The 20,516-nt window shown below is 42.1% G+C and overlaps 1 protein-coding gene across 1 annotated transcript in view; it reads left to right on the forward strand.

Moving 5' to 3' along the window:
- The first annotated feature begins 7,578 nt into the window (after positions 1–7,578).
- ntm (neurotrimin) overlaps positions 7,579–20,516 on the forward strand; it is a 492,089-nt gene continuing 479,151 nt past the window's right edge. The window contains exon 1 of the mRNA XM_085798695.1: positions 7,579–7,819. Coding sequence (XP_085654821.1) covers positions 7,759–7,819 — 61 coding nt within the window. The 5' untranslated portion in view covers positions 7,579–7,758. The remainder of the gene's footprint in view (positions 7,820–20,516) is intronic.

Consider the following 20,516-nt stretch of genomic DNA (forward strand, 5'->3'; position numbering starts at 1 on the left):
GGCAACAGAACCGTGGCGCTCAGGGTGAAAGAGGCATCACTATCACAAATCGGTCAGAGAGAATGAGAACAGGACAGAGTATGTCCAGACTCCCGGTACTCCCCGGTACGCCGTAAAAAGTCCCGGTACGCCGGGGGTTAAAATCTAGAAGTGCCGGTACTCCGTACCGGTGAGTACCGGCCCACTTAAAGCACTGGAAAGATCACAGCTTAGTCTTTGTCTTTAATTTATGTCTCTGATGATTTTGTCAGACACTGTCACAGCTCTAAAAGAAGGATTTGACCATAGGCGGCCCAGCCATATGTTATATCATTTATTAATCTACTTCAAAGGAACACAACAGGATGACAACTCAGTCTAAATGATAAAATGTCTTAACTGATTGCTACTGCTGCTGAGTAAATGCATCTCTGATAATCACAAGGATGAAAAGTGGGGCAACAAAACAGTGTTAATCAGCCTGTGAAAAAACTGTAATTAAAATGTTTTGGCTGTTTAACATGTGGCTACACCAATAAATGATTCAGATTGTCTCATCCACTGTGTGTGGTGGTGTAGCTGTAGCTGTTACTTGTTGGAGATGGGTGGTTTCTCCAAAAGACAGATTGAACAAAAACAAAATAAAAAGGCAAAACAAGTGCAAAAAAACGCAGAATAGTATAAAGCCGCCAAAAAAAAAGAAAAAGAAAAAAGAGTGATCCCTGTGGTTTTATTTCCCTTGGGGCTGACATACATCTCAAGGACTGTTCCCATCTTTTCTCGTTGTTTCAGCTGGAGTTTTCCCACAGAGATGACACATCCACCTTCCATCATGACCCATAAAACATTAAATGCAACAAGATTTCCACTAAATGGCGCCGTTAAAAAGAGAAAAGGCATAATACAGCCGTGGGTTTTGTATTACTCATTCAAAACCTTAACCATAAAACATGTTTAAATGGTCAAGCAGTATAATAGATGGTTTAAACAGCACTCCTTGTGATTTATGATTCCATTATCTAGGGAGAGAGACAGAGAGGAAAGCAGAAACATCAGTTTGGGTTTGTGTGACACACGAAGTCCAGGGGTCACATCTTGATGATAATAACTGTCCTTGTGGTGGTTACATAAGTCAAATACCAATTCAGAGATGAAGTCTTATTACTGGAGTGGAGATTTTGCTTGTTTACTCCCATTTTGCCCTGTGTCCATATTACTTGATCCTCTGATGACCTTTTGACCCACGCTTTGGCAATGCATCCTTCTGACAATGGTCTGTTTTTGAAAGATGGATCCTTTGTGTCCTCACCAGTGGATGGTTTGATGATGGGAAGAGGCTGAAAGAGTAAATCCTCTGGGTTCATAAACTGTACATGTCGTGACTGAAAGCGCTTTAAGGGCTTGTGAGGAGTATGTCTGCTGCTATACTGTGGATCAGGTGATTGGCTGAGGTATTTTTATTTTGTCATGTCCCTGGTTTAGTCAGAGTTTTATTTTCAAATATACTGTATCTTGTCATCTTGTGTTTCCCTCCTTTAATTAGCACCTGTCCCACCCTAATGTGTTGCACTTGTGTCTTATTGTCTCTCTATCTGTGTTTATGCTGTGTTCCAGACTCAGATCTTTCCGACCTACTTAAAAAAGTGTAATCGAACGCCACCTCAAGTCGGAGCTCCCACTTGGTGAAGTCTCAGAAAAAGAATCTACCACACAGCCGACTGTAAAACATGCATTTAAATGCCAAAATACATTAAAATGTTCTTTTTAAATCGTTTTGTGTCCTTTGTAATGTTTTTATGCCTTTAGTGAAACACATTGAATGCAAAGTTTGTCCCAGTCCGCCATGTTTTTGGTTATCCCGGTGTGATGTGTCTCAAATGTTTTGAAGTTGGAAATCGGAGTTTTCAACTGGGAACAATCCAAGTTCCGACTTGTTTCGAAAGCAGCATTATACTCCCCTCTTCTACCCTCCTGTGTGATTCTCTTCAGTTTCCTGATCCTTGTGGCTCCCTGGTTGTGTCTTATTTTGAGTTGTTATAATTTCCTTCGGATTTTCTGATGTTTACTTCGACCCACTGTGTTCCTATTTGGTGTTTGTCTGGGACTTAGGCCTGTTGACCTTTTCTTTGATACTTTTGTTCAGAGACTTTTTGTGTTTGCCCCTATTTTTCCATAAATATTCTTTGCTACCCGTCAAGCTGTGTTCTTCTGTCTGCATTTGGGTGAAAACCTGACAAAGTGTTTTACGGAACAGGAGACACTTGAATAAACATTCTGTTGTATGTTATTTTGGTATGCATTGATTAATGCCAATTAGTACTGTTACATTTATGGCTGCTGAGATTTCAGTTTTTCATTTCTCAGTGAGTTATGAGTTGGGTGAAGCAAACGGAAAGCCCTGGCCTCCCCACCCCCCTGTGCTTCAATCACCAAGTTTCCCTCCTGTTTGCTAGTGTTTGGCATCATGTCCACCATACTCTATGAGTGACATCCACCCAACCCCTCCCTCCAGCCAGTGTGTATATGGCTCTATCTGATATCTCTTGGTGTTACAATGCATAACACTGTACCCATCTCTCTTTAACTGAGGAAGAAATCTCATCATGCAATGTAAATAATTCAATTCCTGACCAACCCTAACCCTCGTTGCTATCTGTGTGTGGATGTAAAGAGACTGAGGGAGTGGGCAGCTCCTCTGCACAGCTGAATCCAGACAAAAGGAAATGTATCCATTACACGTCTCAGTGTCTAATTTCAGTATGTACTTATATTTTAAGCAGTTCCACTTGATCACCATATTGGCTGACAGCTCAGTCAGCAGTCATGTACCGTATAAGAGGCACTCTGAAATACAGCAGCATACTGTATCATAATTACCAATGGCATAATCTACAGGAATCAGGATAGGCTGATGAGAAGTGATACATAATTATGTGTGTTATGCAGTTCTTCAGTGGTTGCCATCCATCCATCCATCCATCCATCCATCCATCCATCCATCCATCCATCCATCCATCCATCCATCCATCGGCTTTCCACACATAGTTGCAGGGGGCCTGTAGCCAATCCCAACCTGGACAGGTCCCCAGTCCATCACAAGACCCACAGACAACAACAACAACACACACTTACACACACACCTATGGGAAATTTAGAGTATCCAATCAACCTAATGAGCTGTGGGAGGAAGCGAGAAAACCCACACATTTAATTTACAAATGTCTTCAGCATTTTCTGTGGCCTGCTGTATATAGAAATGCTTCTTATAGCATGTTTTTGGATGTGGGAGCTTGTTCAATGCTTTGCAGTCAGCGCTGTCAGACCCGCAGCAAACAGTTAGGGATGTCACCGGCTCATAATGGGAAAAGTCAAGATTTGAGTAAGCCATTCTGGGCCAACCGGCCTGCTGGTTTATTACCCTGACTACACAAGGGGCCAAAGATTACGGCAGTCAAATATTAATGTAAAATGTCAGTTTTGCCCAGAGCAATTGTCTTATCATGACTATTAAACTAGCAAATTTGAAATTTGATGTCTGCAGTAAGTCAGGTATTGGTGTTAGAAGCAGAACCACCAAAAATAAAAAATCTGTCTCACACTCTGACTTCACTCCTAGAACTTGCACATCAACTCCTAGAAATATTCCAGTGCATTAGCAGGTCTTTTTGTTTGCCAGGCTTCCCTTCATATGTATGGATATTTTTCATGTGTGCAGGTCAGACGCATATGACACTGTGTGGTTGGTTGGATGGACTTACTTATTGTTACATGTGTGTGTACTGTAAAGGCCAAAGCACATCATGAAATACTTGCTATAACTTATTTTTCTATGAGTATAGATGATCATGCAGCCCTTAAGCTGTGGGCTTCACTGGTCCCTTAAAGGAGACATATTCTGTCCCCTTTCCACAAATTAAAATAGTTCCCAGGTGTCTTAAATACATGTCTGTGACATGCTTTGGTCAAAATACCCCAAGGATCAAACATCACAGCTCTTTTCATCCTCTCAAAACAGCTCTGTTCAGAACAGCTGGTTTCAATGCCTGTCTCTTTAAATGCAAATGAAACACTGCTTGCCCCGCCCCTTCTACTGGTACCAGGTAGGGGTGGAGTTATGCAAATTCAAAAGCTAGTTACATCACTGGAAGAAAACTGAGGGAACAACTCGTAAAACCACATGGATTTCAATCGGGAGCCTGTACATTACAGATGTTATTGTCAATTCTCACATTTTGGGGGCCTGAAGGCAAGACAAACACCCAAATATATGTTAAAGAGCCTTCAAAAAGTGATATTTCCACATTATGTCTCCTTTAAGTAACAGAAGGAAAATATTTCAAACTTGGTCCACTGTCTGACAATAGAAGCAGAAAAACATGTAACTGAGAAGAGCTTTAATGTGAGTCTAGCTGCATTTGAATGTGAGAGTGGAGTAGAGGAGCAAACAGATAAAGAGCTGCAACAGCTGACACCATGGGCTGGATTCTGATAAGGCAATGACAACGTGAATATCATTGTATCCGTCATCTCGTGACATTTAGCTACTTAAGCTACTTTCCACTGACAGTTGTTTACAGCCGGCCCACAACTTTTTCAACTGTGTCCTCAGCTTTGCTTTCACCCGGTGTTGTTGGTCTGTGGAGAGCAGAGAACGAGGAGGGATGCACACCAACCAAATTGTTTTCACTGCACGTTCCTAATCTTCTATGATTTTGGTAAACATATTTTAAATGATTTTTGATTATTATTAATGGCAATAATCAATTATTCGCTGACAGAGCTAAACTGAATAAATGACTCTAATCACTTTTACCAAGGCTTTATTGAAAATAACATATCCCATGAGGCAATGGGGTGGAAATGTGCTCAGAAGAGTTTTCATGCAGCACTGGGTTTGAGCACCCAAAACACATCTTAAAGCAAAAAAAATGGAGGTTGCATTAACAGGCACCTATAGTACTGGAGAATAGAGGTTATGTGGCACTGCAGAATAACAGCAAAAACACACCGTGCAACATTATAAGTAACATGAGGGAATTGCATTGCAAATAACCTCCCCAATGGAATTAAGTCAGAGATAAAGAGGCTTCACGGTCCAGACAGAGCAGAGTCAGAGGTAACAGACAGAAACAGCAGAGGAGTGACTGTGAGCTTGCACTCATTTAAATAGACCATCACTGTGGTGACATGCCGTGTCATCCAGGGACATGGCTGTCAGACAAGTTGAATTAGATCACTGGTTCTCACTTTTTTTCTTTTTTTTTTTTGCATGTCAGTTCACTTCCTCCCACCCCACAATTTATATCAATCACTATCAATGATAGGGGGAAGCAGCAAATTAGAGAGATCTGTGTTGAATTTTAGTGGAAAAAAAGGTCAGAGCCATAACAGCAAACCGCTTGTTTATTTCCCAACACTGATCATACCGTATTTATGTATTTTAGTTTCACTCCATATTTGCCCCTACAGCCACATGTGCCTTTTCTCACATCCCCAGCTACTAATTGATCAATGCTTTGTCAAGATATTGTTAACATGCAGATCACAAGCAACCCAACCTTGTAAAAAGAAAAGTAAGTGTTGTTCTATTTAAGTGATAACACACTGTACTAAAGGTGACTGAACGTGAGGACAGGAAAACAGTGCATGTTTAAAAAATGGCATGAGTGTAATGTGATGGACGGGACACATAAATTGCATTGTTCATGTGAGGAATTGAAGTCTGTCATCTCTGATGTTGGACTAAACTCTATTATGGCAGAATGGGACAACTTTTGACAAACTGCCATTATAGAGTCTGCGCTGTATTGATAGGAAAACAAGCCGCTGCTTTAATACACTTGCCTGTAGTTTAAATGATGGATTGCAATTGTCAAACAGTCTGTGAACTATTTCTCCTGTTTTTGAGACAGAAATACCTTCTGACGGAGGAATTCATGAATTCATGGATGAGTTTAGAATTTTTATTTTATGACCACTGATGGCATCGGGCAAACAAGCCGCTGTTACTTTTTATTTCTCTTTGCTGTCTGTCATAGAGAGTTTTACTTTTTATTAACATCTTGTCAGAATTCAGAAAAAATGGGCTTAAATGGCAAATATATCAGGATTTCTTGTGCAGGTTTGGGCACCACTCGTCTGTTGTTTGATTTTAAATTCAATTCCCTGATCGTACCTGGTATTAAAAGACATCCTGGGTGATCTTAGATGTGTGTATCCTGAGTCACTACTTATTATCAGATCTCCATTCTCTGCTCTATATGCACATAAATGCATAGATTATTTCCATTTGCAGAGACCTAATGTATTGTTGCTTTTTAAGCAACAGGAGGGAGCAATACTAAGATTATTTCTTGGAGTAGCCTAGACAACCAAATCAGCCAATATGTTTGATGCACAATGTGGCCTTGTAATATGTCATATTGGACATTTTCTCCCATCTTGGCACAGCTAAGTTTGAATCTATTTAAAAAATGTATTCATTAGAAATATGTCTCAGTCTGGCCCTGATGAGAACATCGGAAACACAACAGACACCAGTTGAGTGCAGGTTTCAGTGCAGCTGAGACACATTGAAAGAAATGCAGCCGTATGCTGCAGAGCTAGGTCTGAATGTGGTGTGCAGCCTCAGAGCTTGTTGGGTGCAGTCACACCTCTACTTATGATCTGGTCACCAAAGGTTATTGACAGGGCGTCTGAGGCTGGAGCATCTGATCTAGACCAGTGGTTCTCAGTGGTTACATCAAGGACCCCTAAATTGACCTCACTTTGAGAACCATAGCATCTAGACATTTCATTCAGGCAGCTGGTGCAGAGGATTTTATTTGCTACAACTTTTCAATACAAATGTCAAATAGCCCACGTATGATAGAAGATGAGGGAAGTTGAGTTAATGAGGACCACACACATTTCACAGCTGAAATGAGATGCTATCCAGTCTGTCAAGATGTAGCCTATTGAGCAGTTCAAAAATGAGCCTTTTGAAAAAATGAATATGACAGAAACACCTACAAAATTCAACAATAGCAAAAAACAAACAAACAAACAAAAGAAAACAAATCCCTACATAGGCTATTCATGTTGTGATGCCTCTGATTCATTCCGTGACTCAGTCTGTTTTGATTCTGGTCACTTGTGGTGTTTTGGGGCTGAGAATCTCTCCTCGACTTGTTGCTCATTAAAATTAGCCATGTTAATGAATGGCCACTTACTGACTTCCAAAGGGCGCTGAAAACATTAAAAAAAATAAAAATAAAATAAAACTCCTGAGATTAAGTCAAGGCGAGGCTTCTGCGTCACAGCTCTGCTCGCAGTTAATATGTTGAATGAAGATAAATACCCGCGATGAGTGAGTAAATGAGGTGGATGGACTGCGGGAGGGCAGCGCCTCCTCAAGAAGTCTCTCTCCGCTAATCACCACGTTAAGCTCCACACAAACAACCGGGTCCGGACAGGAAGTCTGGAAGATTTCCCTTCAAAATAAAAGCGCTGCTCCCGCTGGCTGAACGCAGCAGCAGCCTGACCCTCCGGAGGCTCCTTACACCGGCAGAAGGCGGAGCGGAAGCAGCCGCGTCGATCGCCGTCAGCTTGTCCGCGGCAGCGCTGCCAATAACCTCGCAGTTGAAGGAGGGACTTCGTGGAGCGCAGCGTTGGTGGATGCTTTACAGGCAGACAGCAGGACCGCGGACTTGAAGAAAAAGCACTTTTCGGGATTTTCACAGACTCGCAGGCTATTTTTTCCTTGACGACACCGCACGGCAGACAAGCGCATCGGCAGACATGAAGAATCCTCTGTACTGGGCTTTGCTGGTCGGGATGACCATCCTGCTGATGGAGCAAGGTAAGTGCTGGGATTTTTTTTTTTTTTTTGGTTCTCCATGGAGCACTTGTTATCGCTGCCTTCGGCTTGTGTTCGGATGCGCCTGTTTGTCAGTTGTCAGTTCACTAAGTGGCTTCTGCATGCCGCGGACGGTCTCTGGCCCGACGCTTGGCCGTCTAAACCGCAGCTTAAATGAAGCGATTAGTGAAGTGCAGTTGAGCTGTCTTGGTGCCAGTGGCATGACTCAAAGTAGCCTCTTTGAATGTATTTTTACACGGGTTATATTCGGCTGCAGCCTCTTTTCTTCTGTCAAAGTTTAATCCTGCCTAGGTAATTCCCAGCAGCATCAGCGTTGCTTCTGTTGTGTAATTTTGCATGTGGGGAAAAGGAACAGAACTAATGTCATTGATCACTGTGCCTCTCCAGCCTCCAGTCACACAGCTCTCTGTACTTAAACGCACCTGCACTGTGCAGTTTGTCCTTTTTTTTTTTGCGCTCCTTGGCTCTTGGCTCCTGCTTCCCGCGGATCACAGAGGCGCATGGTAAATCTGCCGGACGGGAGGTCTTTGCTGCAAAGTTGATTAAGCATTAGTTCTTAATCCATATTGACTGCGTGGTCAGGTCATCCAAGTTAAGCCGTGTATTCTCCGAGCAGGCAAGAGTTGCTTGCTGTTGGGAGCGGGGAGCAGCGAAGCAGCTCAGTCTTCCTGACCTTGTTTACACCTGACATTAAAAATTCAATCCAATAAGTAGATTGTGTCTGGATAGAGTCGCGCTTAAAACATGCAAATAAAGGCCAACTAAGGGGGATGAAAAAGGGCGTCTTTATCAGCCCAGGAATTCATTGTATAGTTACCTTTGCCTTTATTCCAGCTCCTTGATGAGAAAATGGACACTGGAGAGAAGGCTAATGCTGTGAAATGCTCCCATGATAATGTCCCCTGACGTCTAAAGTAAACAGTTAAATAGGAGTGTGAACAGACGAATGAAGTGGATGAATCAATGAAGCAGGGACCAGTGGGGGGTTGGTTTTCTTTATCACCTCACTATATTTCATTTGGCCAGCAGCCCCTATGATACAGACTTACATAAATGCACGTTGAAGGCAGAGATAAACAGAAGAAAGCTTTATTGAGCTGCACAAGAAAATTGCTTTGTTCCAATGTCACAATTTGAAACAAGAGGTAAATTAGTAAGAGTAAAACAGTAACATTTATAAATGCATGGAAAAGGTGGAATTGAAATGTAAAGATACATAGCTATATACCTAAACAAAAAGACAAGAGCACCCAAAATTCACAGCAAAAATGGAAACATACAAATCGTAAATTGACAGTAATGTGCTAAGTTACCAGGATGAGCAGTGGAATGTTAACAGTAGTTAAAAGCAGAGCTCTGATGAAGATGAAGAATTAAGTAATTTGCATTAATTTGAGCACAAATTAGCAGTAGATTGTGGAAGTTGTCTGTGGGAGGAAGCAGCTGCTGTAGCAGTCAGTGGAGCTGTTTGCCTTTCTGTGTCTGTGTGTGAACACACTCCTCTGGTCAACCAGAGTGCTGGGTAGAGGGTGGGAGATGTTGTGTATGATGGAGAGTAGATTTGACAACATCCTCCTCTCTGAGACTACATGCAGTCCCAGGACTAAATCACTTTGTCGCGTCTGTTGGTAGTCTGTCGTCCTCGGATTTCTGCCCCGGCAAACCAGGGGGTAGAAGATGGAGAAGGCTGTAGAAACATCTGCAGCATGGTGAGGAACATGTTAAAGGGATAGTTCAATATTTTTGGCAAATTGGCCCAATGCCATTATCCCTAATAAGCTTATAGGTTCGTTCCCTTTAATTGTCAGTGCAAGCTATTTTTAGAATGGCAGAGCAGAGCTGCGAGCTGCTCAGAGCTACACTATGGAGGCTAATGGAATTTCTTGGTTTCCCTCATCAAACTCATCAAATACACAATCCAACAAGTTGTGACCTGCAAATTCACCACGCTATGAGATAATAACAGAACGTTTACGAGACAGAGTTGTTTTCGAGGCAAATTCATGCAAAACAGCTGATGCGCGTTCCTGTTGGGGGCAGTTTTTCAGCAAGCAGCCTCTGCATTTGCCTCGAAAACAACTCTGTCTCATAACGTTCCGTTATTATCTCATAGCGTGGTGATTGTGCAGGTCACAACTTGTCCAACTTGTTGTGTTGGATTGTGTATTTGATGAGGGAAACCAAGAAATCCCATTAGCCTCCGTAGTGTAGCTCTGAGCAGCTTGCGGCTCGCGGCTGATCTAAAATTAGCTTGCACTGACAATTAAAGGTAACAAACCTACTCCTAAGACTATGGGGATTACTGTATGGTAATGGGCCAATTTGCCAAAATGTTGAGCTATCCCTTTAAGGGTTCCTGCTCTGACCCTTTCTGCTCTGCTTTCAAAGTGGACACCTGAAATATTTTTCATCCCGTGCCACCTCCTCCATCTATTTTTGACCCTCTGACACGTCCTCCCCCTGATGGTGGCAGGTTCCTGTGTCTGACCTGAGGTCTGGTGTGTACAGGGGTAACAAGGGGACGGGAAAGTGGTCTGTGTGGGTCCAGTACTGCTCATCACTGTGCAGCTCTGAGGTGATCTGGTATCGTAGTCCATGGTCCAGGACTCCAGAGGAACATCAGCCTGTGTGGCAGTCATTGCCTCGCCATGGAAGGGTGAACGGTGTTAAAGACGCTGAAGAAATCAAAGACCATGATTGATTAACACAAACAGATGAGGTTACACAGGTTTTACCTCGTTGATCATTATATTTTCAGACTTAGCATCTCTTCCTTTCTACCAATGCTCACACATTGTAAAGGTATCTCTCTATTACCATATTTTATTCCATCCTCAGCTCTACTAAATGAGAACACCATGAACGACACTGGTAAACTTAAAGTGTGATGTTACGTGACACACTATTTTAGCAGATGAAAATCAGAAAAAAACTGGGGCGCTGAGTCTTTGCACTTTTCAACCTAATTATGTATTTGAGATGTGTCAGTGGTAAGAGAAAGATAGAATTAATCAAATGACTCATTCTGTGTGGTTTGGTAGGCCAGAGAGCGCTTGCTTTAACCCCACTTAATAGAATTCAGTGCATACTGTCACTGTCAATACCATATATTATTACTTATGTTGCAAAGTAGTGTAGTCATTATTTTGCAGGCAAGAAGCAGCGCCAAATGAAAGAAGACCTTTGCTTACCTGACAATATTTAGAAAAATACACAAATTACCGCGGAAACAAGCAGCCAGGGAGACGATGTGCCGTGTCACCGCTGCACCATTAAAAATGTCTGCCTTTAATACACCTGGAGAAATTGTCCCTTTTCTCCCCATTTTGAGTCCAATCCATTCTTCAGACAGCAACAAAATTGCGCTGAAGTCATTTGCATATCAGCCCATCTCATGCAGAATCAGAGATGTGTTAGATTCGATTAGATGAAACTTAAATGCTGCCCATGGGGAAAATGGGTCATTGCAGGAAGAGAATTGGGCACAGATAAGGAACGAGGCAAATTTTTGATAAGATTACAAATAAACAGAACCTCCAAAACAACATATAGAGGATAATAAATCAGAAATGAATTGAAATAGCCTGATTTACAGGTGAGCAGAGGGAGGCAGTTCTCATAGATCAAAAAGCCTATTGAAAGCGTTTAGTTTTGCTTCTTTATCACCATCATTTTTGTTGTTGTTATTATTACACAGCATCGGCTCAATTTCCAGTCAGCTAGAAAGATTCGACAGGAGAGTTGAATAAAGTTTATAGAGATCCTGTTAAATTTTTTGACAAATAAAGTTCATGAACTCACTGACGCTTTGTCCAATCATCATAGATCTTGGCAGATATTTTCAGAATACCAAAGCATGTGAGCCTCTATGGAGTGGAGTCGTAAACTACACTTATAACTACAATACTAGCAGACTAGCAAAGAGCAAGTACTTGAAAACTTGAAAAAGTACTTGTGCAAATGTTCTTGGTTACTTTTCCACCACTGTGCAACATTTTTTATTTGAAACATGACATTGAGAAGCCAAATATAGTGTTATATTATACAACATGGCTGTGTATAATGAAGAATCAGGTGATATGATCCATACCCTGCAGGGTGGTGATATTGGCATATATTGGGACAGTGTACGCAAGGCAGTTTATTGTGTTTCTTTTTAATCTCATACAGTAATATGAAGAACACACAATGTTGTATGCATCTTACAGTTTATTTTTTATGACTTCCCACTCAGAAGAGCTGCACTTGCATTTGTATTTTACAGTTCTTCCAACCATCTACATAGAATCGAAGAAAAGACATTACCATTCGTTGGGGGGCACAAACTTGTATTGATATTTTCTGACACCCCTGTTATACAATATTGCCTGAATGAGATGTGTGTTGCACTTTGCTAATACAGTATGAGTGGGGTGATGGACTCTTAGTTTCTTTAGTGTTGGAAATCTGAATCCAGGTCATTTTTTTTTAAACCAGGATTTTGATGCAAAGTGGGAACAGCGTCTGCTGCCAGAAGCCAGCACTACTCATGTAAAAAGTTAATATTTCCTCTTCGACACCTTCCCCCTTTCCCCTTCATAGCGGGAGAGGTTTAGCTGCCAAGTATGCTGTCACGACTGTTGAAACATGCAAGACTGTGGGTATGTTTTTAAAATAGCAAGTAGCTGCTCTCGTGATCTGAACCTGATCATAATCAGAATTGAACGCAGCGTGTAAACACTGCGACCGCTACGAGAGAAATAATGATGTTTTGGCTCGTGCACAGACGCGTGGAGAGATATGCAGAGGGGTCAGCGAGGGAGGCAGCTGGGTCGGTGCAGGGAGCAGGGAGCAGGAGCAGGGGCAGATCATAGGGAGCGTGTATGCAAGAAACAATGCGGAGCGATTGATAGAGACAGTAAGCTCTGTTAGCTGGCTGGCTGAGGCCGGAGCCGCTGTGGCAGCCAGCGCTGTACATCTGGATGGCAGGCGACACCAGCAAGTGCTTGAAGCGCTCCTCGGCGCTCCTCAAGGGGGGATGAGCCGCAGGCTAAATTTGCTGCGGGGCTGCGTCAGCTCACTGAACAGAAGGTGGGAGGCTGGGTCTCAAAGTGGAGATGGCTTCAGTTTCCTGCTAATGTACTTTCCTCCTTACTTCTTTTTCTTTTCTTTCACTTTCTATACACTAACAACTTTCCAACGACGCAATCGACATTGCGCGGTGTACAGCACATCAGAGCGCAACACTCACTGTCCTCTGGCTTTCTCACGGGGAAAAAAACATTTGTGGATGTGTCAAGGTCAGCTTTACAGTGCACCGCGATGGATTCAGTCCCCCGCTTTATTTTCTCCCATCTAATATGCTTGGCACAGACCGCCGTACGCATCCGCCATGACAGAATTGATTCACACTTGACACCAGAGTCACACATGAAGAAAAGAAAAAAAAAGAGTTGTACAAGGAATTTGTGCCTGAAATGAGTTTGCAGCACACATCCTTTTGTGTTTCCTGCGAGGTGAAGCTGTGGAGTAAATGCAGCTCAGACAAAGAGTGGATCCTGCTTTTATGCAGCTGGTCGTACTGTTTCTGTCAGCGGACTGAATGTGGAAGTAGCTACAGAACGTTTCCTGAAAGCAGGTGGGATCTGAACCCAGACAGCTGATCATCTTCCACCAGAAACAGAGTGAACAGACTCCAACATGTGAAGGGGGTAGGTGGTAGGCAATCAAACGCATGACATCAGTGGGTGTTTTTCTGTGTGTTTCTGCGAAAAAAGGAAACTAAATTGTGAAGAAAAAGAAAAAAGAACAAAAGAAATTTTAAATACAGCAAAACACTCCAATATGAAACTGCCCCGAAAGAAGCAGAACATGTTCTTTTCTTTGCAAAGAAAAGAAGGGCATTTCTTACTGGAGTATTAATCCAGCTTAAGATAAACACTGGTAATGAGGCAGCCTCATTGTCTAAGCGGGCTGCTTCCCTCCCTCTCACTCTGTATGTGGCTGGGAGAAGACAGTGCTGGCTGTGTTGCTAGGGTGCAGCTCAAACTCTTGAGGTTTTTTTTTTTTTTTTTGGCCGAGGCCCTCGCAGTGCCCTGTGCATTGTGCCCTTGTCCTTCCTCCGTCGGCCCATGACAGCCAAAGACGAGAATTATAGCCGGTTTAGATCGAAATTTGGAGCAACAGCTGTTCTTGGATGACCAGCTGAGAGAGCAGAGATGGATAGGGCTGGTGGTAAGGGAGCCGTGGTGGTGTGCTCGTTGTATGCAGCCTTTTGTTAAAGACATTGGGATCATTGTTGATGGGTAGAGTGTGTTCTTTTCTTATCACAGGGCTACAGCTATTCTGTAGGGATCTCAAGGAATAAGAGGCAGAGCTGTTGCTGTAAAAAAAAAAAAGTCAGTTTGTGTCCATTCCCCCTCGGGTGCTCGGCCCACATGAAGTCATGCTGCAGGATGTCGGGGCAGAGCAGGCAGATGGCAGACAATGGCAGGTAGATATCCCCCATCTGTGTACAGCGGCCTCACATCAAAAATGTTCTAAATGAATATCATGTAAATTGGCCGTGAGGTGCTTTAGAAGCCTCCGCGCTGGAGAGTCAGAGTTCAAGCTCACAAACACAATAAGATTTGTTGGGAGACTGCATTTCAATATGAAGCGGTGGGATCTATTTTTCTGATGCACTTTCCCTGAACTTTCTTTATCTACTTTTACCACAGATAGGGATTTACCCCGCCCCTCTCCAAATGGAGCCATGATCCTGCGCTATACATATAAAGTTAGAATGGATATTGTGCACAAACACCTAATGCTTTCAAAATAATTTAAATGCAATGCAGGCTGCATTCTTTGTACGATCTTCACTTTGACTAACAGGTGACTCCTCAGATTTGTCGTCATGGCAATGTTACTGTAAAGGGCACAGAGTGGTTTTTTGAAGAGTTTTTGGAATGTCATTGGTGGCGGTCAGTTTTCCTCTCGTCATCTCTCTATCTGTTCATATTTCTTTAAACTCATTTACAGCTATAATGACCAATCGGTGTCCTCACCTTCTGCTCCATTGTGCCCATGCTCTGAAGCTTTGGTGGGTGAAATCATTCAATAAAAACTAATCAAATCATTTTCTGTTCAGTGGATAAAGCAACAGTTTTGATGCTTTTTCTAACATCGATTATGAAGCAGTGGCTGCAGCGTTTTCCCATTCAGTGATTGATGTGCTGGCCATAAGAAAAGCACAATTGGTCAGATGTGGTTCATGTCGTGATACTTACTGTGTGGCCGAGGTAAGCTGTGGACAAAAGTCAGCAACCTTGAAATGAAATGAGTTGTAACTAGAAAACAGAGTCCGGTCAGTTTACAGTTAAAGGAATACTTCACCCAAAATCGATAATTCACCAATCATCTACTCATCGTCATGCCAAGGAAGGGTTTGGAGAACTTTCGTCGTCATCAAAACACTTTTGGAGTTCCAGGGGGGGTCCGGCTGGCAATGGATTTTCATATAATGGCGGCGGATAGAGTTCACTTTTGAATCCTCCCAAACACACATTATGAAAAATCCAGATACATACTGTTCGTCCTACTGACCCAAGTGTCCTGAAGCCACCACATGAAAAAGTTGTTTTTAAAAAATTAATTTGATCTCTGTTTTTATCCTTGTACTGTAGCAGTAGCTCCCAGTGGCTCTGTTGATGTTTGTGCGCATGTGCGAGATTTGCTGCGAGATGTTCGTTCATCGTTGTAAACCATTGGATGTATGATGTAAACACGGAAGAACATCTCACAGCAAATCCTGTGCATTATGCACAAACATCAACATCAAAAACTTTACAAGTGAGCTCTATCCGCCGCCTTTATATGAAAACCCGTTGCCAGCCGGACCCACCCTGGAACTCCAAAAGCGTTTTGATGACTCAGAAAGTTCTCCAAACCCTTTCTTGGCATGACAGTGAATAGAAAATTGGTGAATTATTGATTTTGGGTGAAGTATCCCTTTAATAGTTAATGTTTTATTATGAACATGCAATACAATCATCCAATGTTTTTGTAGCTTTTAATTATAGAATTGGGCTCTAGAAAAATGCCATCAGTGTATCTCTTGCCCTGCGCTCGCTCTGTCCCTCCCTCGCTCTGTCCCTCCCTCGCTCTGTCCCTCCCTCTCTCTCTCTCTCCCTCTCTCTCTCTCTCTCTCTCTCTCTCTCTCTCTCTCTCTCTCTCTCTCTCACTCACTTGTCTGTCATAGTCGGACTGACCATGGGGAGCACCACCAGCAATCCTGTTGCATTGGTGGGCTGGTAGACCATGAAAAACATCCACATAATTCTTCTCACCAGCCCTGTCTGTCAGTCTCTGTCATTTAGGGTGTGTGTCTCTGTGTGTGTGTGTGTGTGTGTGTGTGTGTGTGTGTGTGTGTGTGTGTGTGTGTGTGTGTGTGTGTCAACCTATCAACCCCCATTGTATGTTACAAAGTAGGAACAAAGCTACAGAATAAGCTGTGGGCTGTTTCTCTCATTGTATGAACTGAATTCAGATAGATAATTACAAACCCCATATTTAAGTTTTCTCACATGCTGCAAATGGATGGATGTTAAAAAAAAACAAGTATCAGAAGGCAGAACAATAGAAACAGGGTGGAAATGAGCAAGAGAGTTTTGGTGACGCACGCTGCACTGAAGATACAGACTGTCTCATGGCTGCATTGCATTCTGGTCTGTTGAGTGTGATATTGCAGGTAAAATTGGTATTTCTACTTCTTCTGCATAAGTTGGAAATATCTGGACTTGACATCCATGAAATAAGAAAAAATACGGGACGAAGCAAAAGGATGAAAGATTGATCACCAACAGCAATCTTTGTGTTATTGTTGTTCCACAAGGTTGTCGTGGATATTAATTTTTTTTTCCTTCATATTTTTTTTCAATTAAAGTTCATGGTGCTTACCATCACAATGTAATATTAAGGAAATTACAGATATTATGAGATGATGAGTGTCTGTAATTGAGAATTGTTACTCCACAGATGTGAAATTGCTACTTTGCCTGTTTCATGGAAACAGCAAGAGGCATTATTTGTTTTCTGAAAAGGCAAATTGCAAATTGGAGGTAATTGTTATCCAGTTGTCTTTTTCATTCCTGTCGTGGGAAGCAATTTCCGTGTTGCTTTCTATTTCTGTAAGTATTACTTTTGTTTTGTTTTTTTCCTCTCCCTGTGTTTGGTATTTTCCTAGTTCCACAAATAAATCGTTTCTGGCTTGTAGAAAGTTAGTTGTAATTGTTCGATGTGGGCCTGAGCAAGTAGCTCATTATTTGATCGTGTCTATAATCAATTTGTGGTCACAGATGGCTTTTAGAGCTACACCTAGGGAGAGAGAAGGGACAGAAAATCTTAGGAGATGCTGAGATAAACACTGCACTTACATATTGTTAAATTACTGTGTGAATCCTACCTTTCCCTCCTGTCATGCTCAGACAGACAGACAGACGGATGGACAGACAGACAAACTTTATTGTGGAAGGAAGTTCTAAAATGCTGATATTTGAAAAGTAGATAAATGTTGCGGCGTAAACGTGTCGTGGTCGGAAAACGCTCTCCGAATCTGATTTTTGTTTATTTTTCATACTGCAGCTGATGGGAATGTGCTGAATAAAGTCTTTAGTTTGCACATGGCTTTGGCTGAACTTCCTGGATAACAAATAATGCAGTGTCATCACGCGACGACAGTACCTACCGTTGCACAAAAGTGAAGGCAGAGCTTATTGAGACGGCTCACATAGTTTCCTAAGTTTCAGTGAGGTGATCATGTGACTCGTGGCCACAGCTCTTTGCCAGGGAGGGCTGATTAATAAGCAACGGGGATAGTGACTTCAGACTATGTCCATTCACCAGGTTGTCGTGTCTGAGGAATGCTACCTCCTTGAGAAACTCACAGCTTGCACTCAGCACAGTGTGTGTCTCTGTGAGAAATGTGTGTTCACGTGTGTGTTCATATCTGTCACACAGAACAGTGAGATGGACTTAACTTGGCACCTTGAACAGCTTGTACAGAGAGGTCTGTTTACTTCATGTTTTTTCATAGAGGATGGAGCAGTGCCGGTTTGACGACTGTCAAAACTCACTGATCAGGCTCTGGACACAGTGTTGTAGTGGTGGCCACTAAACACTGGAGCCACTGTAGTTGTGTTTTTGATTGAAGATGAAAATTGCCATAATTGAACCAGTTCTTTATTGATTAACTCAACACTTCATTATTAATTGTCTGTTAGGAAAAAAGCAGGCAGCCAAGTCAAGTGCCACACAGTCAAACAAAATGTACTTGAAAAAAATATAAAATATCATAAGTAGGGATGCAAATTATCGTTTAATTCATTAATCATTAGTTGGTTAACATTGTTGATCAATTAACGATTAATTGATAAGCGGCGATTTTCCTGAGAACCTACATTTCCCTTGGTTTTAGTCTATAACATAAAAAGCTGAACATTGCTAATAGGCTCTACACTAACATTTGTTACTTTACTTTTGGAGCACAATAAATAATGTTTACGTAGCATGTTATTTAACCCTTAAATAATGTTCAGGCTCCAATGTGACCCATTTTTGTTGAATGGGTCATATATGGAAATATTCAACTTTTCAAAATCAACGAACAAGCAGTAACTTGTTCTAGGTAAGTTGTTATATTATGACCAACACAATATTTGATACATAGCCTGGTCTTTCTGCCACTACACTGTTATGATGATGATAATGATGATATTAACTCTAAGATACGGGAGGACACGCTGTACCGGCGCGGATCTAGTGTATTTATCAGAGCTTGGTCACCGTGCTGAGGCGCCGGGTCGGTTTGAGCTGCGTTCATATGAAGTTATACTTCAAACTCTTCAGACAGTGATCGGTGTCGGCGGCTTTCGTCAGCGTTTTAGCGATCGTACACGCCTGAGGCCAGTACACAAGTCCGTTTTAAACAGAGATCACGCTACATTATGTCGGCTTTGCTTGTTTACATTTCACAGAAAAAAAACTCCCATGGAAAAGGATCGATAACTGATAATTTATTTAATTTAATCAAGTAAATTGTTGTCGACTCAATATTGATAGTCGATCACTTACATCCCTAATCATAAGGCTTGGCTCAAGAAATGATGTTATTATTTACTGAGAGGTGTGCAGATTTGCCAGTTTGCTCAGCTAATTAATATTTTACATTCAATATTTAATCAGTTGTCAATGTCAGTGTCAATGTCATCTTGCATTTGACCAAAACTGCAAATACTCCCTGACTGAGAGACAGGAGGTGATTGTCTTGTCTTCTAATGATGTGCACCATATTGCCTGTGGTCCCTACAGAAGCTACAGGAAAACACACATTTCAATAGGCGCAATTATCTTTTACGAGCTGCAGTTTAAAGACACAGTCGCCCGTTGGCATTTATCAAACATAATAAATAGTACTTTGACTCTCGGAAACAGACAGAGAACGACTCTGGAAGTGGTTGAAAAAGCAGCATGCAGAGAAAGACACAATGCTCAGAGAGATGCACTTACTGTTAGCCCACTGTAACCTGCTGACATTTAACTTGGACAGAACAAGTTCAGAACGAGTGTTGTTCCTGCAATTCACTCTGATGGTGTTTGCTTGGCTTCATCCTCCCATCAAAGTCTCCCATCAAACCCTGTGAGCCACTTCAGCACTGAAGAAAAAGAAAAAGTGCAGGCTTCGATAATAGGAATTGATTAGCCCCGGGATGTACAATTATGATGGTTTGGACCATTTGGAACAATTTTTTGATTCCCGTGCCCCGGCCGCGGGAGAGCTTTGGAACCACACATGAAAAACTTTAATGGAAAATGGTATTTTCATTTTTTTTGGAGGACTATTCTTGTAACTAACAGAGGGACCCAAACCAGCCTGACTGAGTAGCCAGAGGATAATGAAATAAATTGGAACAACAGTTTATTGAGCGAGAAGCCAATGCGGTCCAGTATAAATAATGGACGCTATCCTCAACTTGAACCCTGAGATGAAGAAAAGATCCTCCCGTCCTGCTATCCAACCTGATCAGAGTGGGCTTGACATGATATGGGAAATTCCATTGTCTGCATCATAATCAGCTTACCTGTAGTTCAGTGTCTAGAATGTGTAATGGCTTTCTCCCGAGTACACAGAATATCCCTCTCCTTCCTCCTTCAGTGCCGATACAATCAACCTGTTTCCTTCTGCCGTTCTTTATCCACTTGATTGTGGAGACTTTCCAGCCTTTCAGGAGCATTTACAGGCTGAGATACTTTCCCAAATCTTCCATATGTTCTTTTTTTTATCTGATTTGAAATCTCAAGAGAGGCAAACAGATATATAATTTAGGTGAGCAGCCGGTAGATAGATACCCACATCCATCACATACCTTCACCTGCCCAGATCCTTCACTTCAACACACTGTGATAAGGCCTATCCTCATGCATTAACAGCAGGGTGTATATGTCTCACAGTTGGGAGTTGAGTAGTTGTGTACAGGGTGTTAAACTAGCGCGGCGGCATGGCTGCAATTTCGGTAGCAGATGTTCGAGTTAGCGGTTAGCAAGCACGTGGTCTGTGGAATAATCTGTGTGCAATTATTGGGGGCTTGACTGGGCATTTGTGTGAAGCACAAGAGATAATATTTCAATTAGTGCTATCATTGATTGGGCTGGAAGCCCCTTG

Source organism: Trachurus japonicus, chromosome 14 (genome assembly GCF_045865225.1).
Source record: "Trachurus japonicus isolate A0001 chromosome 14, Traja_1.0".
Classification (NCBI taxonomy): Eukaryota; Metazoa; Chordata; class Actinopteri; order Carangiformes; family Carangidae; genus Trachurus; species Trachurus japonicus.